The sequence below is a fragment of the Lissotriton vulgaris genome, chromosome 2_2, assembly GCF_964263255.1.
Source record: "Lissotriton vulgaris chromosome 2_2, aLisVul1.2, whole genome shotgun sequence".
Classification (NCBI taxonomy): Eukaryota; Metazoa; Chordata; class Amphibia; order Caudata; family Salamandridae; genus Lissotriton; species Lissotriton vulgaris.
The window spans coordinates 19,746,434-19,773,651 of record NC_141688.1 but is presented as its reverse complement, the minus strand read 5'-3'; the positions used below and the strand labels follow the sequence as shown (position 1 = coordinate 19,773,651).

General features: G+C 46.8%; 1 protein-coding gene across 3 annotated transcripts in view; it reads right to left on the bottom strand.

The window, feature by feature from the left end:
• AP3B2 (adaptor related protein complex 3 subunit beta 2) overlaps nucleotides 1–27,218 on the bottom strand; it is a 412,426-nt gene that overhangs the window by 140,693 nt on the left and 244,515 nt on the right. For all 3 annotated transcript variants that reach the window (XM_086959194.1, XM_086959192.1, XM_086959193.1), the window contains exons 11-13: nucleotides 23,727–23,798; nucleotides 23,176–23,238; nucleotides 18,055–18,187 (exon numbers count right to left, since the gene is read on the bottom strand). In XM_086959194.1, coding sequence (XP_086815320.1) covers nucleotides 18,055–18,187; nucleotides 23,176–23,238; nucleotides 23,727–23,798 — 268 coding nt within the window. The remainder of the gene's footprint in view (nucleotides 1–18,054; nucleotides 18,188–23,175; nucleotides 23,239–23,726; nucleotides 23,799–27,218) is intronic.

Genomic DNA, 27,218 nt, shown 5'->3' with positions numbered 1-27,218 from the left:
GAACCAGGGCCACAGACCACAAGTCCCAGCCTGCACAGCGGCGGAAGCCGACGACGCCCATACTTCCAGCGCCAGGAGGCGCATAAGAGGGAGAGCTGCCACTGCGTCGCGGGATCGCGCGCGGGATTGCACCCGGGGCTAAGCCCGGGCAAAGAGCGGGCCCTCTGTGGCCCTCAGAGTACCGAGAAGGACGGGACGGGCCATCCCCCTTGGCTCCATCAGAAAGAGGGTAAAAACTTTTACCCACTATTTAACTTACCAACAAAGTACTTTTTGTCATCCGATTGAGCAATCCTATTAACTGATCGATCACTCTCCTGTAATCATGACGACACGAAAGGGGGCAACAAATAAAGCTATCCCACATAGGGGCTCGCCAAAAGGGTCACATGACTTACTAGGAAATAAGCCCACTCAGCAATCTCCTTTAAATCCCGGGGTAAATGAACCTATACAGTCAACCGAGTGCATAACTACAAATTATTCTAGCGTATCTGTCTTTGACTATGGGAATAGCTTAACAGAGCTAGACGAACTAAACAGACTGTGTGGAACTAAGTACACTAAGCTGCAAGCAGTCCTGAATACATTAGCGCCCCAATTGGTTCACAAAACTTGAATAACAGTCCGTACGAACGACCCCAAATTAACCCAGTAGACGCCCAGAGCACAGTAACAGCACGGCCTCCACCTGGTAAAAGGAAGTGCAAGACAGACAAACAAAATGGGAATCAACCTAAACATCCCAATTTGTCCTTAATTCTCTTGCTGTCTGCGATTACTTCCCCTCCAACTCCAGATCCGGGTGAAACTGTGGGAGGGTTAGATCTCACAGCACCACCCCCACAGTCGACCGTACTGACCCTCATTGAACGGCTAATTAACTCCGCCATTTCACCATTGATGGCAAAAATAGACCTTCTGGGGGATAGACTTACGGAATTGGAGACCACGATCAATACAAACCTGGCCGCCATAAAAAACAAGCACTGGCGTTGCCAATAGGTCTCGCAGTAGGAAAGTTGGAGCTATTACAATTGCAAATAACAATGCCTTTTATTTTTGTTTTCATTTTAAAAACATAAAGGGCTTTGTCATTTACAAAACCAATAGCTCCAACTTTCCTACTGCGAGACCTATTGGCAACGCCAGTGCTGGTTTCAATAATTTTCAAACTGCCTAAACTGAAACTGGACTTTGCGATGTTTTAATTAAGAAACCAGATATAATAAAACGTCTGATTGACTTTGAAAACTGCTAATACTTAACCTAAGGAAGCAGGTTTCTGATGCAATGTGAGATGTGTTTTGCTATATTGTGAATAATCACGATCATTCAGCATATTTTTATATTTTTATGAAGGCCTTCAAATAGAGACATGCCACAATCTGCTGCTTAATGAGCTTTCGTAAAAGAACAATCGCGTACAGGTCAGACACAAGCCAGATGGTGTGTTTATATTAGGTAACAAAAAAATTACTAAATCAGAGAGGAATATGTTTGACAATACCTATTCCGCAGGGCTCGGGCCTGCATTAAATAAAGGAGTTGTCGGCACAAATACATTTCCGTATGTGATTGATAAAATGATACTGACAGAACAGACAATGAGAACTGTACAGTTTGATGGAATTATTCTGGCTCTCAGCAGGTGCAGACAGTGAATGCAATTAGTTTTAAGTGAACAAATATTCAGTATAACATGGTCGGTGATAGGCCCCTCGTTGTACGAAATAATTCCGAAATAACCTGCACAACTTCCTTGAAATGGCCGCAACTCTATGTGCAATAAGCAAATGCCAATATCCAAAATGAAAATACAGATTGTTTTTAAAGGACTGGTAGGGTTGGGATTAAACCACTTATTTGTTTGCTTTTGTTAAAGAAAACTTGGCTGCTGATTAACTCCTTAACCTGGCAACAGGGGTGGGAGGAGAGTTCCATAGGCAGCCTGTGTTTGGTGGTGGGAGGGAGGGTACCGTACCGGGAGATGGAGCTTTAAAGTTGAAAGCATGGCGCTCGTGAAATGGGCGCTGAGCTAAATAGTGTGAAGTCAATTAAACAAGTTTCATAAGCCAGCCAAAATATCTAAGCAACCGTGTCGCCCGGGGATAAATTAAATGAAGAATAAAATGCAGCGTTGGCCGCAAATACAAATACTTATGTGCCAATTTTAAGTTGTGCCTGGTGCAGACGGACAGAGAGTGGCAATAGCAGTGGGGTCTGGCACTTGTAGGGAGGCTTGCCAGAGACAGCATCTCAGGATGGCGTCTCGGGCCCTACAAGACCTCCGCCTGAGAGTGTACAGCTGGCGGCTCTGTATGGAGACATTAGATACAAATTGTGGGGAATGAAGTGCCATAGCCGTGTATGAAATTGTCCAGAGATGAATTTTGTAGACCCTGTAACAGGATAGAAAAGAGACACAACATTCCTAAAGAAACAAACATATAGCTCTGTAATACTATCTCTCAGAGTTCGATACTCACATAAGCTGAAGGAGGAAATGAAAGAAGACAGAGGGAAGGCAGAGAAGGGGAGGGAGGAGGAGAAATGCGACACGGCGGGCATGGGAGGGGGACGAGCGGCAATGAGGGTGTGAAGCAGCAGGGGCCTGGGGGAAGCTGGCTGGGGAGGGGGAGGAGAAATGAACAGATGTCCGCGAGGTGTGGGAGGAGTGCCTGATGCGCGTGCTAGTTTGCTCACGTGATTCACGTGAACTTCATGAAAACTGCGGCTGAAAGCCCTTGGTTTGACTTGTATTTTGCCGACATGAATTCTCGCTCCGCTCAATGCGCTTGCGCGCATTGATAGGTCGCGAGACCTAAAAAAAGAAGACAGAGGACACTGGCAGCTCGTTAGCAGGAGAATGCGCATCACTTTCCCTTTACAGGGGGTGCCCTGGACACAGCGCCCATCACAGAGCAGTGTTCTCTATGCACAAGGTGTCAATCTGAAAGTGTGGTGTCCACAAAAAAACCCTAGTATACAGAGACGATGTGTGCAGAGCAGCTCACCACCAAAGGAGCAATGTGTGCACAAGTGCGACCCACAGATACATAATGCCCATCTGCAGATAAATGCATGTTCACATGACGCACACAGCTCAACAGTACCTGGAAATGGGTCCGTACACTCAATGCGCCACTTACAGAAAACCTCGGTAGGTGTCTGCTTGGCCAGGCCACGCCACCTCAAATAAAGCGTAATGTGAATTACAGACTATCCGAATTACGTTACGGGCAGTTTTATTGCCAGTCTGAATTTGCAAAGTTATTTCCCTAAGAAGAGAGGCTCAAAGGATTCATATGTGAATAATGGCATTGCGAATAATGGCATTATGAAAACATGGTGGGCAGTTTAGAAAGGATGCTCTGCACACAGGGCAATAATCTGAAGGCAATCTGTATGAATCCATGGTGTTCGACTCCGAGTATGGGGCGCATGCTACGTATACAGAGAGGTGCCCCGTTGATATGGTGCCCTATCTGTAGAGGTGCTAAATGAGGATCTGAAAAAGGCGTTGCGTACACTAGTTGCTTTCTGGCACACGGTAGGGCCAGAGTAAGTCTGGTGTGGTCAGTGACAGCTCGTACAAGGGAAAGGGAGCCCCACAGTAAGATGTGAAGAGGATGAACAATTGATCCGTATCTACGCAAAGACTGGCGAACCGACCCTTCTTGGAGTACCCACTGCCCCTTCCTCCAACAGGCACTGACGGCCACATACCTACACAGTAGACATCAACAGCAACACACTCCCTAATCCCTATAACATTCAACGGTGGGCAGACACTGATGTAACGAGTACAAGGCCCTTGTCTCCCCAGAGTTTGCACCTGTGGTCACAAACACTTAAGACAACAGACAGACAAAACCGATAAATACAAAAGCCTGGGGTTGCATGTGTGATCACACAACCTCCGAGGTACCACCAACTGTGACATCATCCTAGTGTTGACATAGATAGTCACAACTTTCTCACTTTACACAGATGGTCACACTATGGAGGTATCAATTTTGACAGATTACCGACATGCTCCCAACGATCCGTTGCCAGCTAGAACCACTCCAATGGTCTTGTAACGCCCAGTGGCGGTACAAACGATGACATATCCCCAACTGCAGACATAGATGGGGCGAAACCCCAATGCAGCAGTCGACAGTCACACATACCACTGGTTGTATCACAGACAGACCCCTTCCTACCGGTAAAGATGATCCTTCTGCAACTGTTGCCACAAATACAGCAACAACATTCCACCGCTTGTGGCAGTGATGTCCCCTTACTGGAATATACACCACTTTCCCGCTACATCAGAACTTACGTATCGTCTCTCCTCACGCAATCCCTTGAAGCACAACTCCTGGCACAATCCACAGAGGGCGCAGGTATGGGCAAAGTAGCGCAAGCAGTGTAGTGCACACAGGGAAGACGAGGGCAGAGCCGTTCAGTGCACACAGGGGCGGTGCAAAGAAGACCTGGACTCTGTCTTGTCGGAGATGTCTTCCGTTTGCCTCAGGGTGAGAGTTGTGATTTCGGACAAGAGAGCTGCTTGGTTTGCACGGGGAGGATGAGGGACTCCTCAGCTTCCCGTCACCGGCCGCGTGTTTCCCATGAGCTTCCACTATGCATCGTGTGGGGAGGGGGCGCTGTCTAAAGCGTCCTTCTGTCTGGCAGTTGCTTCGAGTGTGCGTTGGGGGGTGACAGTCTGCAGGTGGGGGGTCTTGCCAGGGGCAGAGTGAAAGGAACGATTGGGGGTGTCTAAGGGTCCAGAGGGGAGGGCTCCCAATCTCCCGCCGCGGGCATCCCAGGAGGCTCCCCGGGCTTCTCCGCACGCCTCTTCCGCTCCTCCTGCCCGCGGCTCCACTGCTGCTCCCGCAGCCTCTCGTCATCCGCCTGGCAACGGTTTCCGAGCCGCCCCTCCGCCCCTAAAGATGGACAAAAAAAGGGCAGGGCCAGCGGAGCCGTAGCGCCGGAGGATGCGGAAGCAATGGGAACCTGCTCCCAAGGCAGGCCCACGGCTTGAGCTCTGCTTCGGTTGACGGAAAATCAGGAGAAGACCCCACCTAAAAGCATGGCAGAGTGTTAACTTAGCTGTAATGGCGCAGCTTGTGCACGAACCACGCTTGGGGGGGCGGGATCACGGCCTGAGTAGATACATTGGGATGGACTAATGGCGCAGAGGCGGGGCTAGGGCCGAGCGGGAGACGTAGAAATGAAAAGATCAGTAGTACAACGAGGGAAATGTAAAGAAAGACGGAACAGAGGGAAGGCGAAAAGTAACAACTGAAGAAGGAAGAAAAGCTAGGAGAAATACTAAGTAAGAGAGAAAAAAAGGCGGGAGCATAAAGAAACAAGTCTTAAAACCAGCACCCCCTCTCCCCTACCTCCTCCACCGCCGAGGAACGTGATGGAATGACAGCACAAACGAAACAAAAAAAAACAAAAACGGGGCGGGAACAGGATACTGAATCCCGCCCCTCCAGGACTCCCTGCCCTGCCTCATAGTTGCCAAGGCAATATTTCTGAAAATATTGTCGTGCTACCGTAAGGCAGGTCATGGAGTCCTCGAGAGGAAGGGATCCAGAGCAGACAAATCTGCTAAACAGGAGCTTTTTCCAATGGCAGGCCTCCGTTTCGAGAGGCCTGCCAATGGAAAAAGGGGGCGTGGTTTCACGCAGTACTGAAATTCTCCTGTTCACAATAAGTCTTTGCCTCCAGCAGGGCCATGCCCTGCAATGGAGGCTTCGACCTAATCAGGTATATACCAGGCAATCCCCTTCATCTGCTGTTTCTGGAACCCCTAAACCGACTGCACCAAGCACCAATGCTCAGACTCAGGCCCCAGCTCCTAATATAATAGATCTAAAGGACCCTCATCCTCTGCCAAATCGTGTATTTCCACAGCCCAACATCGCCAGTTCAGGGTCAAACATAGCACCTCATATTCACTTACCACCAGAGGCTGCTCCCTTTGTTTATGTTCTATCAGGAGTGCCATCAATCACACAGGGGAAAACTGAAACCCAACATGAGCTACAAAACAAAGTTATTCACTGGTTATCTAGGAATAGACCCCTGCCTGCTGAACTTAATGGCAGAATACTAACTGTTAGAAGGGTGGGCTGGTTAGGTCCCCTTCGAAAGGATATCGTCGGGGATCTGGTGTTAGTGAAATTCTGCAACAGAAACATTGTTTCGTTTCTCCAATCTTGGTACCGGCAAGAAGAAGATGGCCCGATACATACTGGGGACCTTTATGACTTTTACCCTCATTACCCCGCACTTAGATCAGGGGCAGGCTACACCCATGCTATCGGTAAATCTGTTTGGAGAACGACCAATAGCTACCTCCCTGCACCTAACCGTCTCGATATGCAACACTATAGAGGCTTTAATTAGTAGCTCATGGGGAGGGCGATATCTATGTAAAGGCAGGATTGCCAGAATATATAACTGCCTAAATATTGTGTAAAGTTGTTTTCATTATGAATGAGGTATGCACATTTTAGGACCGGGATCCTCTTTCTTTGTATAATCGTTTAAATCTCACTTTTAACTTGTCAATATTTTGCGGCCCTTGTTAAGGTCGTTTTAATTGTATGTTTTTAAAATTGTATGCTTTTATGATTTGTACAAAATCGAATAAAGCTAAATTGATTGATTGATACAAAGACCAGACACCTGAAAGCACCACTTCACCCAAAACACCTATTCCGAGCTGAAGTGGGCCAACGGTGCCAGCGTGGTCCCCTGACCCTCCAGAGACATGGCCCACGTTTCACTTGTTCACTGTGGACTGACTGACGCCGCATGCAACCTCTGTTTGCAGGATCCCTTGATAGCGAGTGCTATATATGTATATATATATATATATATATATATGTACAATTCACCACCAACAGCTGCTTCACCCGAACAGGAATGACGAAAAGCGGCCCCAGAGTTCTTAGTGCCAATCAAAGTGATTTATTAGTGCCCAGCAAGTCCGCAATTAAGCGTTTCAACCCCCACTCGGGTCTTGATCACATGATCATATATCAAGAACCGGAGTTGCTCCTGCCGAGATGTTGGGACCCACGAAGGGTGGCGTACACGCCGGCGGAGTGTGCTGGTACTTGGTGTTCTGCCTTGTCTTCCTGAGAGCGTGCGTTATTGCAATTGAGATTTGGATACCGTTGAAACGCGTCTGGGCTGTTGCATTTGGAATAAAAGAATCTTACTTTGAAGAATATTCACGGAGTCAGCGCCTTCTTTTGAATGAATGGCTACTTGTTGTGTGAGGAATCCTACCTACTGAGCACGCTCTTCTCTGGACCTCCATGCCGCCCTACCTCCGCCACCGACGCGATAGTCCCGCTGGTGAAGACGCGGGTGGTCTCGGACTACAAGTTCCGGCATCCTCGGCAGGCGCTCTCCCGCAGCATCATCCACAAGCGCCAGGAGGCACTCAAAAACAAGCTGAGCCTCCCGCAGCGCGGGATTCTCTACTATTGCTGCGTTCTTGTTTTGTGAGGGACCCTACCTACTGAGCACGCTCTTCTTTGGACCTCCACGCCGCCCTACCTCCGCCACCGACGAGACCGTCCCGCTGGTGAAGACGCGGGCAGTCTCGGACTACAAGTGCCTGCAACCTCAGCAGGTGCTCTCCCGTGGCGTCATCCAAAAACACGCTAAGCCTCCCGCAGCGAGGGACGCGCGCAGGCGAGCCCGGGCCAAGGGCGGGCCCGTCCGCGCCAGTCATAGCCAGGGCAGGGCCACCCCCCTTCAATTTGGACTCTCAGCTCTCCCATGGACTCAGTTAGTGGCTTTTATTTTGGACTTTAATTGATTTTCATTTAGTCATTTATTGTTTGGTTTATTTTGTTTTAGTAATGGCCGCTAAACGTAATTTTGCCGGGTCAAAGGTGGGGGGGAGAAGGGGGGAGGTGACAGGCACTTGGATGCTTTTCTATCAAGGGCTGAATCTGTTCTCCAGCGTGAAATACAGTTAACAGAGAAAAGATTCTCTTTGGGGGTCATATGTCGGTCAAAAATGATCATCCATGGGGGTTTTTAGAACAGCTAAATCACCAGTAGCTGCCCCGAAAATTATGTTGATCTCTCGTACAGTGGCAGCCGAAGCAGGTGCGACATGTACGTCTGGTATGGTTTTAGTTCCCGATTTAGTGTCCCCAGAGGTGGTGAGTTCGAATGCTGTGGATATTACCCACTCCCCAAAATCGAGTCCCTGTGGGCTTACGGGGGGTTCTTCTCAAGTGCTTGATCTAGATACCCCGCTGTTTCTGTTCCACCCCAAGCACCTTCTACAAATTCAATTTGGGTAGATGGAGGGGACTGAGTTACTAGATCTAAAAGATCTGTCAAAGATAATGAAGGGGTGGGAAGTGTAATCAAATTGGGGTCTGGCATTAACAAAGAGGGAGGAACCGGGGAACCACCCGCTAAGCGCACTAGGGGTGGGGCTGCATCGAGGACCAAAGTAAACATTAAAGTTTAGCACCCCTTTGGAATAAACTAGGGACAATTGAGGAAAAACTATCTCTCCTCTCACAGGGTGCACAAACAATGGCTACTTCAGAGGCGACTAGGGCCCATAGCAATGCTGTAGGGGGGGGGGGGGGTCTGGGTTCTGTGGTGCCTGACAGGCCATATACTAGTGGCCCTGCTGAAACTCAAAATAGGGATATGGTGTATGGGGTGGTGGAAAACTGTCCTGGCAATGTGTCCACAGATAGTCTGTCTGTGCCGCGTGTTTTGCCAGGCCCAGGGGGGCCAATCCCGCAATTTTGTTCAGGTCTCCAAGCGACGGGCGGCCAGGAAAATACGGTTCGATTAGGGGTTCAGACCTTGCCCATGCCAGAGGTTCCACAAAGGGTATCAATGGCTGAATCAGCCCAACACAGAGATGGCTCTAGACCTACACATCATGTGGCTAAAAAGCCAGCATGTGATGTTTTAAATCTGCCACCGGCGGCTTTCCCCCTTGTTGTGGTTCTGGCGGGCGTCCCTTCGTTAAGACCTGATCAAACCGAATCTTGGACCCACTTGAGGAATAAAACGGTTGACTGGCTTTCTAGACACAAAGGCTTTAGAGTAGCCATGATTAATAATATTATAATGGTGCGTTGAGTAGCGTGGGATATAGGGGGGGGACTGCGTGGTTGTCAACTTTTGAAGCCCAGCAGTTGCCCAAATGATCTTAAAGACCGAGGATCACTGCCCTTTATCTGCCACCTCTTATTTGGGCCTTGCCACTTGGTTATTTTTATAAACCCCCACTGAGAACCCCGAGGGAGAGAGCTTCATTCTTGCCGATCGCAAATAGGTTTGAGGCCTTGTCTGGTCTAGATGCCCAACACTGACTGATTTCCACCAACACAGCCACAGCGGATCTATTAAACCTAGGGAAAAGGGCCGATGAAGTAACATCAATCGCTGTGCCCAACCTTTTAACGGTAATTACTCCTCCGGCTGTAGAGTCTTGTCCCACTTTATCTGGCTCCCCTAACTTAATATTAACTCCACTTGGTGTTCACCCACGGGAACTTTTTTTTAAGTTTTATCGTGGAATATAGCTGGGCTTAGGGCCAAAAGGGGAGACAGTAATTGGGAGCAGTATCTTGCTAGTTTTCATATTATAGCCCTACAGGAAACATGGGATTCCAAGGAATTGTATTTCTTGGATGTATTCTTAACGTTCTGCAAATATGCCATACCGTCTTGCATGGGGAGAGCTAGTGGGTGGCTTTTGCTGTTACTTAACCTCAAACTATCATATAAAGCTAAGCAAATAGACTCACGCTCTCCCAACATTTTGGCAGTAGAACTAACAGGGAAGAATGCACCGACCCTATTAGTGGTCAATTTTTATAATTCTTTTACTAGAAGTGATGATTTAGAGCATTTAAGATCTTTAACCGCCCTTTTGACTGATTATGAAACAAATGTAGACACGCATTATTATATAATAGTCCTGGGAGATTTTAATACAGATTCTAATATAGGCTCATGGTACCGTAGTGTGGACTGTGTTTTAAATTAGATTATTTATTTATTATCATGTATTTTACAAACTCCTTTTTAAATAGTCAATTTTTGATTAGTTTAGATATATATTTTATATATTTATTTAACTCCCGAGGACATGAGGAGGAGTATCTAACATATATGGTTTATCAAATATATTGTCACGGCGTAAGAATTATGTATCAATGTACGGTTTGAATTTTAATGCTCTATGTCATGCACTTTGATGGTTTTAATCTAACCGAATAAAGTTATATTTGACTTGATATATATATATATATATATATATATATATACATATATATATATATATATATATATATATAAAGATATGTGCTATTTTTATAAATTGGTGTGGATCTCCTTATTAGGTAGTGTGTACCATTATCTTGACTATGTGTGTATTTGCAAATGTCTAACACTCCACTTTGAAAAGCTTAAGGCTGCTCTCCCTAGATAGAGCAAGCCTCTGTCCACTCATAAGGGAATACCTGGACTGTTTGCACGATTAACCTCTTTTAATATCATATAAAGAGCTAGCTTTCCATAACATAACATACCACAACCTAACATAACAATTAGACTGCTGTGAGCTCTACATAATTGAAGTAATAAGATAGTTTGTCTTGCATCCTGGTACCCTGTACAGTCACATGGTTGAGATGTGCTACGTACCCGAAGAATGAGGCATCCATTACGATCGTCACTTGAAGGTGAGGGTCCATGAAAGTCTTGGCCAGCAACAAACCTTTGCTGCCCAACCAAAAGAGTGTGATCGGTGTTCTATGCACAAGATCTTTCCATTGACACTGCACATGTTCCCTGTGCCTTGCTGGACACTATTGCAGTGGGTGAATGTGCAATCTTGTGTGCAGCACTATTACTATGCATGAAGCCATCAACTCCAACAGCTTAACCACTGACCACAGTATAAGAGTATGTGGTGTCTGAAAAAGGGAAGCAACCTTTTGAATGCCATCACCCTCATATGAGTTGGGTAGGCTTTTCAAGGATGACGTCTTACACTGCCCCATTTCCTCCCAGTGGTAGTGATCATACCACAGACCTAATTGGCAAAACAGTATCCTACTGAGGATAGAAGTAATAGCCCTCCAGGAGTCATCCCAGCTCATGGCGTGACTGGGTTTTCAGGCTGATGAAAGCTACCCTGATCTGAATAACTGTGGTCTGAGGAAAGGGTCGGCTGTGGTGACTGAGATTGTGGTGCTGTTGGAGGATGCAAAGGTAGTGGCAGTGTGTAAAGCGGTGTCTATAGATGAGGTTTGATGAGGGCCGGGTGAGGGGGGGGACTGGTGCCTTGCCTCTCACCGTTTTGGGGATGGGCTAGAACTCTAGCTCAGTTGAAATTTGCTCTTGGAACTTTCTCTTTTTTTCTAGGCTGATGTGAGGTAGTCATCCTAATCGGATTCGGAACATTCGAACAGTGGTGGTCTGGACAACATCTTACCAGGTGAGGGATGACTAAATATCTCCCCCTGCCTGACACTGGGCTCTCTTATTTTGATGTCGGGGGATGCTTTGAGGCTGGCCACGAAGTTGGCTGTGAAATCTTCGGAGTCAATATTGACTCACAGGACAGTTGTTCTGTGCCTCTGGGGTGAGCCGGCGTGGGTTTGTGTCTAGGCTCGGTGTGCCTCACTGAGGCTTTCCTGGAGACGAAGGAGTCTCTGAGGGTCAAGAGGTCTTGGGCTTTGGAGCCAGATCCGAAGGTCGATGCCTCATCTGGCTCATCTCTGAGCTTGACTCCAGACCCACTCAAGAGCGGTGTTCAGCATCTGTGAAAGATTCTTGGACAGTCAATCCTCGGGTGCATGTGGAGAAACAGGGGTATGAGCTGCTGCATTTGTCTTTGGCCCTGTGCTCTTTGGTAAAGGGGTTTTCTTACCATTCAACCTCTAATTTGTCGGAGGATAAGACATCTGGGTCCTGGTGCCCCTGTACTAGAAGAGACCAGACTGTCTTCCTTCTTCCTCAACACTCTTAAGGTCTTCAGTACGGAAAAGATCCACTGTTTCTGATGGGTCCTGACACTATCTAGTGGTGTGCCCTGTGACATTCATGGGAGTAGTGGATGGTTTTCTTGAACTTGAAAACCTTGCCCAATGAGCAGGTGGACTGCTCATGCTCGGAGGACAAAGAGGGTTACACAATTGATGCTAGAACAGAACTAGAAAGGTGACTTCTTCATAACAAACTCTCCACTCATTCTCAATATAACCTGTTGTTTTTAGCAAGGTAGCATTGAGCTGACATTGAGCGGTCGCTCCCCTGGCCAGCTGGTATCGTAGCGCTTAGCTGCTTTGCTGCTCTCTGCCATTTACCTCGATCAGCGCTCTGTGCCTCATTCTAAGCGTAGGGCTTGTTGCTTATTTAGCGCGCATTACAATTCGTGCCTGAATCATTGTTGTTTGCTCGTGCTGGCATATTACTGTAGCGCTTTTGTAAGAAGTCCGCTTAGAATGTTGTGAAGATCCTTGCCTGCTTGCACATACATACTCGCTCCGTTTTCACTTTTGTTTTTGCTGCCATTTTGTGACTGTGCCTCCCGGCCCGTAGCTCCGCCCCGCTCCCGCCTCCCAGCTGACCCTCCCTCACCCCTCCCCTTCCACTAGCCACATATGACTGATGCCCATGCGCGCAGCAGTCACGGCGAAGGTGCGCCAAAGGTAAGCCCGTCCGCGCCTCGCAATACCCACCCCACTCGATTAACGTATGATGCTGCTACTCTCCTTGCCCTTAACCCCGGACGCACCCCACAATGCTGCGTAGCTACCCCTGGACACACCCACGGATCATTCGCCTGCCACTCCTGCAAGTTCGCCTGCATCAGGACCCACGCCAAATCCTCCTCCTCCAAACACAACTCCGACTCTAACCACCTGACATGCATACTACTAAACACCCGATCGGTCCACAAACACGCCACTGAACTCTGGGACCTACTCGACACCACATCACCGGACGTCGCCTTCCTTACAGAAACCTGGATGAACGCCTCATCAGCGCCCAACATCGCCATAGCCATCCCGGACACCTACAAGATAATCCGAAAGGACCGCACCAACCAAACAGGAGGAGGCATCGCCATCGCCCATAAGAACACCATCCGAATCACGACCAGCTCCGACGACAACCTCGCGACCGCCGAACACCTTCACTTTCCGATCCACACCGACCCCAGGACCACACTTAGAGGCACCCTCATCTACAGACCACCAGGAACCCGCACACAATTCAATTAAGACATCACCGACTTCATCAGCCCACATGCCCTCACCTCAGAGAACTACATTTTACTGGGAGACCTCAACTTCCACCTGGAAAAGAAAAACGACAGCAACACCACAACCCTTCTGGAAACCCTGGCCAATCTCGGACTCAAACAACTTGTTGACACCCCCACCCACCTTGCCGGACACATGCTCAACCCTATCTTCACCTCCAGCAAACACATCTCCTTCGATCACACCACAGCTCTCCATTGGATGGACCACAGCTGCGTTCACTTCAGCTACAAAAAGACCACGACCCACATCCCACCACAACCTATTCCTAGTAGAAATTGGAACAAAATCACCACCGACCAACTCTTCACAGCGCTTAACCAAAACCCCCCCCGCCATATCATCGTATCCAAACCAAGCAGCCACCAACCTCACACAATGGATCACCCACAGCGCCGACGAACTAGCACCCTTGAAAAACCATCAAATCAAGCAAGGTAGCAAAAAGGCCCCCTGGTTCAACGATGACCTTAAGAAATCCAAGATGTTATGTCGTACCCTCGAGAAAACCTGGAGAAAAAACCCAACCACCAACAACCTGACCACCTTCAAAGACGCCACCCGCAAACACCACCAATTGATCCGATCCACCAAAAAATCAGCTTTCAAGGATCAACTTGACAACAACGCCCAAAACAGCAAAGAACTATTCAACATCGTCAAAGAATTTACCAACCCCACCGCCGGCACCAACGACATCACTCCCTCCTAAGACCTCTGCGACTCTCTATCCTCTTTCTTCCACAACAAAATCGCCGACATTCATAACAGCTTTGAAAAACTGTCTGAAGAACAACTCACACCACCCACCTCCGAATCAAAACAACACTCTCACAACCATTGCGCCTGGAACCCAATCACTACTGAAGACACCATCCGTCTGATGAACTCCATCCACTCAGGCACACCAACTGACCCATGCCTCCACCACATCTTCAACAAAGCAGACTCCATCATCGCACCCCATCTCCGAGATGTCATGAACTGCTCCCTCAGCTCCGCTACCTTCCCAGAAAGCTGGAAACATGCTGAACTCAGCGCCCTTCTGAAGAAACCCACAGCAGACCCCTCTGAACTTAAGAACTACCGCCCCATCTCTCTCCTCCCCTTCCCGGCCAAAGTCATCGAGAAAGTCGTCAATAGTCAGCTCGCCGCCTTCCTTGAATCCAACAATTCCCTCGACCCCTCACAGTCCGGCTTCCGAGCCAAACACAGCACCAAAACCGCCCTCATCGCAGCCACAGACGACATCCGAAAGCTTCTGGGCAACGGAGAAACAGTTGCCCTCATCATACTCGACCTCTCCGCCGCCTTCGACACAGTATGTCATAGCACACTCATACAACGCCTCAACAACGTCGGAATACAAGGAAAAGCCTTGGATTGGATCATCTCGTTCCTCGCCGGAAGAACCCAGAGGGTCCGCCTCCCCCCATTCAAATCTGAGGCCACCGAAGTCATCTGTGGTGTACCTCAAGGATCTTCACTCAGCCCCACCCTCTTCAACGTATACATGAGTCCCCTCGCATCCATCGCGCGCCAACACAACCTCAACATCATCTCCTACGCAGACGACACCCAGCTGATCCTCTCCCTCACCGAAGACCCTAACACCGCCAAAACCAACCTACACGAAGGAATGAAAAAAGTAGCCGAATGGATGAAGAACAGCCGTTTAAAACTTAACTCGGACAAAACTGAAGTCCTCATCTTAGGATCATCCCCCTCTGCCTGGGAAGACTCATGGTGGCCACCGGCCCTGGGTACAGCACCCATACCTACAGATCACGCTCGTAACCTGGGCTTCATCCTAGACTCGTCCCTCTCGATGATCAGACAAGTCAATGCCGTCTCATCCTCATGCTTCAACATACTACGCATGCTTAACAAAATCTTCCGCTGGATCCCCACCGAAACAAGAAAGACAGTCACCCATGCTCTGGTCACCAGCCGACTGGACTATGGAATTACCCTATACGCCGGGACCACAGCCAAACTACAGAAAAAACTCCAACGCATCCAAAACGCCTCAGCCAGACTCATACTGGACATCCCCCGTCATGCTCACATCTCCGATCACCTGAAGGATCTCCACTGGCTCTCCGTCAACAAGAGAATAACGTTCCCTCTCCTCACCCACGCACATAAGGCCCTCTACGACCTAGGACCCGAATGCCTCAACACACGACTGTCCTTCTACACACCCACCCGCCAACTACGATCATCCAATCAAGCCCTCGCCGCAATTCCACGCATTCACAGGTCCACCATGGGAGGAAGATCCTTCTCCTACTTAGTGGCCAAAACCTGTAATTCTCTCCCCACTCACCTCCGACTTACACAGAACCACCTCTCCTTCAGAAAGCAACTAAAAACCTGGATATTCGATAAGTAATACACCCTCCCTCCCTCAAGCGCCTTGAGACCCTCTGGGTGAGTAGTGCGCTATACAAATTCCTGAACTTGAACGTGAACTTGAACTTGAACTTGCTGATTCAGTAGAGAGTGGAGCGGCCTTCCGTCATGGGATGGGAGTTTTTAATGACTGGCACTGTTACTGGAGTTTCCATGGAAATATGAGACAATGCAGAAACTGGTACTGGAACATCCGAATCAGATAGCGGAAGTAAACAATCTGAGGTGGAGTCTTTGTCCGGGTGCATTGTAGGCAAAGGGCACTGGGAGGGTTGTGTTGTTATTTACTAGTTGAAGCAGTCATCAATCAATTTTCTAGAAAATCAGCTCAGGAAGCTCTGGGACTGGTTTGTCCACTGGGGACAGAGAAACTGTGGCGTTGGTCAATGGATGGTGCAGCAATTAGTGAACTCCCTGTGAACGCAGGCAAATTGCATGCGTATGTTTTAGAAATAAAATCCAGACTACAATCCCTAAACACTCATTTTGATGGGTCTGAAAGAGCTTAGATCGCCTTACAGATATTACACATACTCCTTCTTCAACCAGAATACCATGGACTTTAAACCAAATGTAAATATAGACAGCACTACCCGGATGTATGACGTTACAACGCATGCTTTTACCATGCATGCCTTTACAACGCGGTTTTTACAACGCATGCCTTTACAACGCATAGTGCTTTGGGGCGCTGGATAGTGAATAGTTTAATTTACTATTCCAACTCAAGTCTCCGTGGATAGTAGGGAAGGTGTTGGATAGTACATTAAACCTATTCCCTATCCTAGAGCGCCCCCCAGCGCAATGCGTTGTAATGGTTTGCTTGGTAAAAGTTGCGTCGTAAAGGCACTGCGTGGTAAAAGTTGCGTTGTAAAGGATGTTCCCCGCACTACCCTTTAGACATAGTGTTCACTGCGGCTATTCTAAGCCATTCACTAGGCACTAAGTCATACAATCTAGTGATGGCACTTCAGGCAAAGTCAGAAAGCTACATAATTAATTAATAAGGATAGTAACTACATGCATAGGTCACGCATTGCTGTCTCTGTCCCTATTGGTAACCATCTGAGAAGGAAGGGTTTAATTCATGGAGTGGGAACATTTTAAAACACTGGCATAAAGCCTTTCAGCAGGACCTGACAGCATGGAATTAATGAAAGTAGACTTCACACTATGATTGGCATGCTTTCTTTATCCCTTTCCATTTATGTCACTGGTCACAACATTGATGTGCAGCCTAAATGTTAATCCACTTTCTTTGATTATGCACAGAGCTGAGCAGACACCACCCGACTCACTCCAACTATGCCACAACAATATCTAAAATGAGATCAACCTGATTGTGATACTTGGAAATACCTAATTAGGTGAATTCCTGTTTATCTGTGTGGATATGTTACCCAGATCGTGCAACTGATCACATTATCAAGATAGCCACTGTGTTTCTTCATTTTTCTCCTCTTCCACTTCTTTCATTAGCATGTAGCTTGCCCACAGACCTGCGGGTCAAAAATGCTGCATTCCTTGCCGACCACACAGTTCCAAACAACATTTCGAGTGGTGCATCACTGCCAGTAGTCCCCTACCAGCCTCCCCAACTTTTTATTCTTTGTCTGAAACTCCACGTTAATGGGTAAGTTCCTCCTTAAATCACTGTTTTTCAACATAACACCTGCTTTGATTATTAGTTGTACTTTTATGTTTCACCATTTCAAATTAGCAGTTGTTCCCAATTTTTTAGCTGCCACTGCTACACTTCATAGGAGGCATTTTAGGCCAAAGATGTGGTTTTGTGAGTGAGGTAGGAGCAATGTGCAGCCAAGTTACCTGTATAATCAATGAGGAATATCATTACAGTTTGTATGCTAGAGAATCCGATGCCAGTTATATGTGTCTCCGCCACCTTACAAAAATTGCATTTCTTGTTCTCCTCCACTAACACCTACAAAAAATACAGTTTTCACTCGTCTCTCTACTCATATGACTAGGGAAAAATCCCTGATGCTCACTTGAGGCAGATTACACATTACTTAACCTTCATTGCTTCATCCACAGTTGCTTATAATTAGTGTGCAGTAATATCACTCAGGGTAAACACAGAATCTAGAGCCTTGGTGTACACTTACATGTACTGCCTAATCTGAGGGCAGCATGTCCTCCAAGGCAGAGAGCACTTACCCAGTGCCTTCTGCTCTTGCGCTGGTCCCTTCATTGTATAGCTGTATGATGCACCTCTGCAAAGTACATGGTGGGCCTAAGCCCCTTTGATTCACCCTCCCATGCAGCCCATCACTTTCCTCACCATCTCTGTTGGACAGGAGCTGCACCAGACCATTCAGACAAGTATCTCGGACTCTGCCAATGTTTGTGGCGCATCGTCCAATGGCCTGGATCGTGGCTGCAACAAAATCCTTATCCATGCTCCGGATATACGTCTACGAAAAACAAAAGCATAGGTCAGAAGTGTCCAACAAGTCACTAAGGCTCTGGAAAAATCCACCAAACTGTAAACATACGTTATTCTAGCTCTAAAGTATTTCTTTATACAAGGACAGTTAAAACTCTTTCAGCATTTCCTTCATTCTTATCCATCAAGTTATAATTGACAACATATTTGGCAAAGTGGGCGCAGCCTCAAATCAGTTACATTGTCAGCTAAAATCTTTGTGACGTGTATTTCTTTATTCATCCTATTAGAATAGGTCAAGACTTCATCTGCTCTTGGGATTCGAGTAAGAATTGTACCAGCGACGAACAGGGACTCATGTTATTCATACGCGGACCCACGTTATTAAGATATTTAACCATTACTAAGTAATTCAACAATATCAGAGCCGTTCTGTGTTGCTTCAGCGTCAGAGGTTTGTATGTTTAAGGCAGGACAGGAATCCAAGGTAAGAAATTAAAACTTTTAGCCAAATCTGGTAGAAGCATAGCTTTATAAAGAAATGACTCCCGCACCCTTAAAGTCCCCCTTGTGAAGCATGTTTAAATATGCCCACGTCTGTAATTGGACACTTTGGATATTGTCCTAGAATTACAAAGATGCATCTAGATAAATAAATCCGAGGGGACTCATTGACCCACACTGACCCGCTTCTTTCAAGTAGGCCTAGTGAAAGTAGATTATCAGCAAAAGGACAACAGAAATAAATTACTTACTAATTATTTCAGCGAGAGGTCCGCAGAAATGCTTATATTGTTAACAATAAAATAGTTACATTTTTTAATTGCTAACTGAAACATCTCAAAACACTAGTGTGTTTTATCTACAGTGTTTTTCCCGCTCTTTCTTATTAGTAATGCCTTGTATTGAGTTTTGTTGCTGGCTAAGCCATGGGCTGATTCAAAACTCAAAAAAATCTGAGGTACAAGCTTTTGAATTCAAACGTATTTACCCACAATTCAATTTTAAAACGCTGTCTTTTTCCATTTATACAAATAGATGGATTTAACAGGCAACAGTAACTAATTTGTTTTGGCAGCCAGGGACCTCAGTGCTGCATTACCTGATGTATTCACAGTATGGAAGGGACTTGAACTTACATCTGGAGGATCCTCTACAGAAGGAGGCAGCAGATGTTCGTTTAGTCCTAAAAGAATTGCAACTTGATCTGTTAAGTGTAGCTGCCACACATGAGCGGGGTCATTGTCTGGACCCTCTGTTCGCCAGCTGGGATATGATAAAGACACTCACCCCCCTTCAGCTCCCATGGACTGACCATTTCTTGGTCCCTTTCCATTTCTCTTACCAGCTACATAAGTCCACAAGGACTGGGCCCACCAATGTTATGAGACGTAAATGGAGACAGTATTCTCAAGAGGAGTTTGTTCGAGCCATTCAGAAAGCGAAACCACCGCTAGCCACTGATAGTGACCAGGCCAATAAGGAATTCAATCAGCTTGTGGCTGCCACCTTGGACGAGCTCGCACCCCTGAGTAAGGGCAAAGCCAAGGAGGGTAGACAACGCACCGCCCCTTGGTTCACACAGGAACTCCAGCAAACTAAGTCTAACTGCAAAAAGCTCGAAAGGAGCTGGAGAAGGAACCCTAGCGAACAGGGCAAAAGCAGCTATAGCTTGGCACATAGAAGCTATCAGTATGCAGTACGCAGAGCGAAAGCTAAATATTTCCAGGCACGTATTGAGGCAGCCGAGAGCTCCTCACGCGAATTGTTTAAAATCTACAAGGAAATATCTCTGGTTTCCAGCTCAAATGCTCCTGTAAGTGTCTCCACGGAGGAATGCAATAGAGTCGCTAACTTTTTTTCAAACAAAGTTAAAGCAATTTATACCTCCTTCTCTCAACAGCCGGGAAGGGGCATAGACTTCAGAGCTGTTGGATCGCCTATGGCTCCCGACTCTTCTTTGCAAATCTTCGAGGTCCCGTCGGCTGATAGTCTAATAAAGATTTGCCGTAGTGTGAAGTCTGGATCCCCCAATGACCCGGCCCCTCATGGGTCATTGCGGAGGGTCTAGCTGGACTGGAACCACACATAAGACATGTCTTACAGACCTCTTTCTCCACTCAGCGGGTTCCAGAGGAGTGGAAGAAGGCTATAGTACTCCCAATAAAGAAAAAACCAAATGTAAGCATTGATGTGCTGGAAAACCTCAGACCCATTTCATTACTGCCTTACTTGGCGAAAGTGGCTGAGAAGGTGGTCAATGCTCAACTCACTGAGCACCTGGAGAGAGGGAATCTACTTCATCCCTCCCAATCAGAATTTAGAGCTGGCTTCTCGACGGAGACAGTTCTCTTACGTGCCACTGAGACTTTAAGAGCAGGAGCGGATGCAGGACACACAATGGCCCTGATCATGCTCGACCTCAGCGCAGCATTCGACACTGTAGCTCATTCCATCTTGCTACAGTGTCTTAGCGAGGCTGGGGTCGCTGGTCCCGCGCTGTACTGGCTGCAGTTGTTCCTCACAGGAAGATGCTTCCAGGTACAACAAGGGACATGTCGATCGGTAGAGATGCCACTAGACCAGGGAGTGCCTCAGGGCTCAGCTTTGAGCCCCACTCTTTTTAATCTGTACATAGCCTCCCTGGCGAAGGTGGTACAGGCATACGGGGTGGAATTGGTATCTTATGCCGACGACACCCAGCTGCTGATCTCTCTATCGCAGAACACCGCCAATGCCTCCACCAACTTTAAGGCCTGTATGCAGGCGTTAGCTGAGTGGATGGACTCCCACTGCCTAAAGCTCAACGGCTCTAAGACAGAGGTTCTGGTAGTGGGGGGAAAGAGTGACAGCTGGTCGGCCTCCATGCCTTGGTCCTACTCCCACACCTTGTGAGGAGGCTAAGAACCTGGGAGTATGGGTTAACCCCACTCTCTCCTGTGAGGGCCATATAAGGCGTCTTGTGGGCAAGTGTTTCGGGGTACTGAAGACCCTAAACAAAACTTTAGACCTGCTACCCCTAGAGGCCAGAAGGACGTTGACGCAGGCGCTGGTGACCTCTCGGTTGGACTATGGAAACATTCTGTTCCTTGGGTCCACCGAGGGTAGCCTTGGTCGCCTGCAAGTCATCCAGAATGCCGCCGCCAGACTGGTGCTAAGGAGACCTAGGAGAGCAAATTCTCAGCAGGCACTGGATGCGCTTCACTGGTTGCCAGTGAAGAAAGGGGTGCTGTTCAAATGCCTCCTCTTCTGTCACCGTATTGTCTGGGGCAGGTCGCCCGCCTATCTTAGAGACTTAGTCAGCCGCTACGAACCACCAAGGGCCCTCCGCTCGGAGGGCATTGGGCTGTTGACAGTCCCAAGGGTAAGGAAGGCCAGAATGGGCGGACGATCTTTTTCGCTCCAAGCTGCTCAGCACTGGAACAAACTCCCTCCTGCCCTGAGACTGGAGAGCAGTGAGACGGTGTTTCGGGCTAGGCTCAAAACTCTACTCTATACCTTGTAGGGCTAGGGGTTCTGTAGTGGGTGGTTGTGAGTAGCTCCATTCAGCGCGGGGACACGCCGTGATGGCGTTACTGTGCGCTTTATAAGCTCTTTCTTATTATTATTATTATTATTATTACAAACAGTTGCCCACCTCTTATGACCAGCTACCATTAGTCGTACACTAGAAGCGTTTGTACAAAAAATGAGAGGCAACTAAAAAAGTTTGTGAAGTACGTGCTAGTACTCAATAAGCACAGCCATAATAGGGTGTTGAAGGGGCCCTATGTGTGCACCTCCCACAAGAGAGTGGCCTAATTGACCACTAGTATTTTCTATTGCCAGAGCATTTACAGATAACTGAAAGACTGAACATTGATAGGGTGCGCTAAAATCAGCGACACTTGATTGGACACTGCTGGATGTCCTGAGATGTCCTGACGAAGCCAAATGTTGCCGAAGCGCTTTGGCTGCACACTTCTCTGCCTATGTGTGAAATAAATCACGAATCAAAAGAACATACTCCAACAGAGGACGTGTTGTCTTATTTACATTGGTCTCTATTATCACTCGGTCTTAAAGAATTGTTTTTTAGTTGCCTCTCATTTTTTCTACAAAGGTTACCAATCCATGCAGCACTTGGCTGCTCTAGCCATTTAGAAGTCAGTCCACTAGTTCACTGACACCTCCAAGCTCTGACTCTATTCTGATCTTGCCCTGTCAGAGTAAAGGTTTCCTCTCTTCTCATGACATTACTTGTATTCGTCTTGGGGGCATATTCTTAATACAGTTCTAGAGCTTAAATGAAAAACATGAAAATAAACAAACTAATTCAACTCTTGAATGAAACCTTGAAATTTGATGTTTAGAGGGTTCCAAAAGAAAGAACTCTTGCCTGTACTATGTCTTGTACTCCTCCTGCATAACAAGACCTGAATGTGCACAGGAGACAAAGACTCAATTCTGCCCATGACATATAGGACTTGTTATCCCATAGAAGGTACGCAGGATTACAAGTCTTAAAAAGCGTATAACATACAAAACGTGAGAGTGAAACACATGTCTGCCAACTCAGGAAATTAAAATATTTATTGACTGAGGTGGAAGGACAGGGGAGAAATTTGCCAGTGGGAGTGTTCCTGTACCAAAACAATTAAGACTCCATTTATGATGTATATTTTGTGATTGTATAACCCTGTGAATTGTGGCAAAAGCACATAATCCAGAGGAGACTCAATAGCGATAATGTGGTGGGCTCTGGATTTAGCTTTTCTTTCACAAATCAAATAAATTTATATTGCAATCCAAATCTAAATCAGCCCTAATCCTCAAACTGCACAGACAAAATACAGAACTCCGAACCATTACCAAAAGCTAAACATCTCATTACATTAAAGCTGGTTTGTGAAATAGAAAATACCATATTGAACAAACTACTGAGCATCTGGCTATTTTGGGAGCTGGGGGGGGATGGTCATGGATACCGAACGGTACTAGTATCCTTGGATTTATAGGCACCAGGATTCTGCATACCTGGAACTCTCGGAGGATGGTGGAAATGTTAGTTTCATTCGCCAAATTAGTGAGAACCTCCAACTGTGACGGAAAAAAAAAAATTAAAAAGAGTGAGTAATTCCTAGAAAGATTCAAAACCGCAATCATCAAATCAGTGACAAAATCTGACGCTATTCTTTGTTTCATATTCATATAGAAGTAATTCTACAGAACTAGAATAAAGTAACAGACTAGTATAGAGTGTGACAGTCATGGCAAAATACAAACTCTCAGTCTACATCTAGTCAAAAAAATATGTATGCATAACAATCCACATATGTGCTGAAATCCCAAGCACACCTCCAGCAAAAACCATAACATAACAGTGAAAGTAATGTAGCTGCTGGAAGAAGTCTGTTTAGCTTGGCCTTGCAAAGAGCACTGCTGCTCTCTATTTACAGCTAATCACCCTGTAAACCACATAAAAAATAATGAAAATAATACCTGCCATCTTAATTATTGGTCTGGTTAATAGCTCATCAAGGATTAGCATTGTTGTAGCCAGGCAATGAAACACAAAAAGAGCATACCTTTAAAACCTTGATCTGCGTTGGGTCGGTGGATCGGATATAAAAGCTTTTCAAATAGGGTTCAAACATCCCCTAGGAGAACAAAGACATTTCGGGTCATTTCTCATTCAGCTAACAAATACAACCACAGCAGTGCAATAGGAATGCAATACAAAAGTAGTACAAACACATGAATGAGAACAACAACCCCCTCCATCATCCCTGGATTTTAACAATTAAACTGAGCCCAACCAGGCTCTTGAACCTTCTGCACTCTTACAGATTCAGACTTATATATGCAGTCACTTAGGAAACTAGTTTTCGTACTTGTGGTCTCTGTGTCCAACTCACTACCTCTCCTCTCTTCTACACCCAGGTGGACATGTGGGATCAAACAAGAGATTTCCATCACATACGTATCCAACGACAAACGAGGTAGGTGCAGCAACGACTCAGGATTTCTTCTGTTTTAGTGATTTTTTTTATTGTCGACATTTTTTATTAACACCATGCGCGCGGCGGCTTTTCCCGCTGCGCGCTGACTTTTTAAAAAACCCGCGTTACATGACGAGCTCAGCTCGTCATGAGTGTACGAGAACCGTAACTCATGACGAGCTGAACTCGTCATGAGCGTCGAAGGGGTTAATAACATTTATAATGGATACATTCACATGAAGATATCGGTAGGTTTTTCCAGAAAACCATGGATTTCCACAAACATGAGGGACAGGGCTAAAGCCTATGTTTTCTTTTGCACCCAATTCTATTCTTGTGTACCCCTCTAATTCCGGCATTTCAAGTGCAAATATTTTTTAATAGGCTAAACATCCTGCCTCCATTAAGACATTGCCATTGTTGCCAGACTGACAGCAAAAAGGAGGTGCAACAGGCCTTCAATGACGATTAAAGTTATGGCTGCTGTTTTATTTGAAAAGGTGGGGATCGATTTATTGTTTTTTTAAATAGAGGAAAATGTTTTGCTCATTGCCTGTCAAATCATAATTCAGTGATATTATCCATTAATTGTTATCTCTGCTCCAGAACAAATAAGAACAAGCATTTACAATGCAATGGTCTCGGCATTATTAAAGGTAGAGCTATTGGCATTGCTCATGACTTTTTTTTTAAATTAAATCATAAATAAATGGCTTTGTGATTTACATTGCCAATAGCTTAATCGTTAAATAAATGGCATTGTCTTTAGGCAACAGGCATCCTTATACACATTTCATTTACTTCACGCCGTCATTCAACAGTATAAATTTGTGCTACCTGTTACAAAAGTGCAAGCCTTATGGCCCCCTTCTCGCATCTTCTAGGGACTATTATTGAGCTCCGTCCAAATATATGGGTAAATGTTCAGGTATAGATCAAGAGACCACACAAAACAAGATAGGGGAGCAGAAAAGGAGAGAATGAATGGGAGGGTGGACGAGACCGTCAGAAGAGCTGCGAGGAGAAAAAGGCAGGATAGACAGGAAAAAAAAGAGAGAAAGGGGTCGAACAGAGATAAGAGAAATAGTAGAAATGGTAACCACGGAGAGCACTTCTGCAGACAGTCTCAAATAGTTCAGCTGTAAACTGAGACTACTCCGCTGCCCACATTTTACTTCGAAGTGCATCAGGAGAGAACAATGTTCTATAGGTTTTTATCAAAGAAAAATGAAGTTCTGTTTCCATGACTGCCAAGTCCCTTCCTCCAGAAGTGAAGGTATGCATAATCTCCCGAGTGACTGGTGGCATTGACCGACATTTGGTGGCGAGCTGTCCGGCGCCATACCACCGTCTTGTCTCTCGAGGGACAAGCTTGCAGGCCTTTTCAAGGTGTGCATGCATGGGCAGGGAGGGAGGAATCTGCAGAAACACGTCCACCCCTTGCTTTGGGATGGTCTTCCCTCACGCCGCCGACTCACGACCTCCCAATTCCACCCTGCTTTCAAAAGCACTTTCCACTCTGTCAGCAGCCCCCCGCCCACCCCATCCTTAACCACAGTGCGTGGCCGGACACGGCAGGCCGCAGCCCCAAGGCTCACTCCTCCCTTACTGGCACCTGTGTGTTAGGGGCCGACTGTGCATCTAAACAGCCTGTTATCCAATGCATACACCGAGGTACGTCACCTGTAGGGACCATGGGAGAGCGATGGTTGTGACAGCGTATGAAATGCAGTAAAGGTGCAGCGAGCAAGAGAAAGTGAGAGAAAAACAGCGCAAGGCAGATTTAGAGAAAAGGGAGGGATAGAGAGCCAGGCGGTTGAGTTAAGGAAGGCAAGGCGAAGGAGCGGAAGACACGACAAAACCAGTGGGGTGAAAGAAAAGAAAGGGACGTAGAAAAGTACAGTTTGAAAGTGAAAGTAAGACAGAAGGGGAGATAGATAGTTACGTCAGTCAGACAGTGAAAGACAACAAAAGCCAGAAAATGGCAACGAAGCTAAATGAGGAGGGAAAGAGAGTTGAGAAGCGGTTTGAGATAGGACGAGAATATGGGATTAGAAACTGCATGAAGACAAGGCCGGGGAAGTGAATGAACACAGGGAGTGGAGGTAATACAAGTTAAGGAACGCACAGATTATTACGAATGACAACATAAAATAGTGGATGGTAGAAAAAAAGGTTAGCATATTAATAAAAGTAAGAAGTAAAAAACATACATGAACTTCCTTCAAAACACACCTTTCTGCAGTGTTGTGTCTCCATTGGCGCACGCACCGGAAGTCAGGCAATGTCGCCTGTGACGGGGGCCGGGCCGCGTCCGGACGAGGAGGCAGACGGACTAAATGCTATCGCGGCCCGGGGCTCCTGTGAGCGGTGGAGAGCCCCGGGGGCCGCCAGCAGGAGGTTACGCAAGTGTTGCGGGGCTCCCTTGACTAGAGGGAGCCCCGTGAAAGGAGTTGGCAAGAGCCGCAGCGGCAGAGTCCCCCGAGATTGGCCCGGTAAGTTAAAAAGGGCTGGGGGAGTCTTGGTGAACTTGTGTGTGTGTGTGTGCGACGGGGGGGGAGCACTTGTGTGTGTGTGCGCATGTGTTGTGTGGGGGGGTGTCTGTATGTGCGTGCGTGCATGGGCGCTCGTGTGTGTGTGTGTCTGTGTGAATGCGTGACAGCATGGGCGCTCGTGTGTGTGTGTGTCTGTGTGAATGTGCGACAGCAGCTGCCCATAGCGAGCGCGTTCGCGTGCGCATTTCAAATCGCCTCCAAGGCGATGCACGCGGCCAGGATTGTCTCCTGGAAAGCAGACACGGCAACAATAGGTTCTCAGCGAGAACGCGCTTCCGCGCGCTTAGCCGAGACCTAAAAAATTAGTCTGAACTCAGCGTGTCAGACTTTTGATTACGGATTTATCTTTATGTAAAACTACGTTTTATACAATAATCTGAAAAAACAAGTGCACAATTAATATGAACAATCTTTAAATGGTCCACATATTTCTTCACAAACAATGCACAGTTTCATTTGGGATGTGTTTTTAAATTGCTGCCGATCTAAAAAAATTATATATACGAGGAGTACAAATTCTATG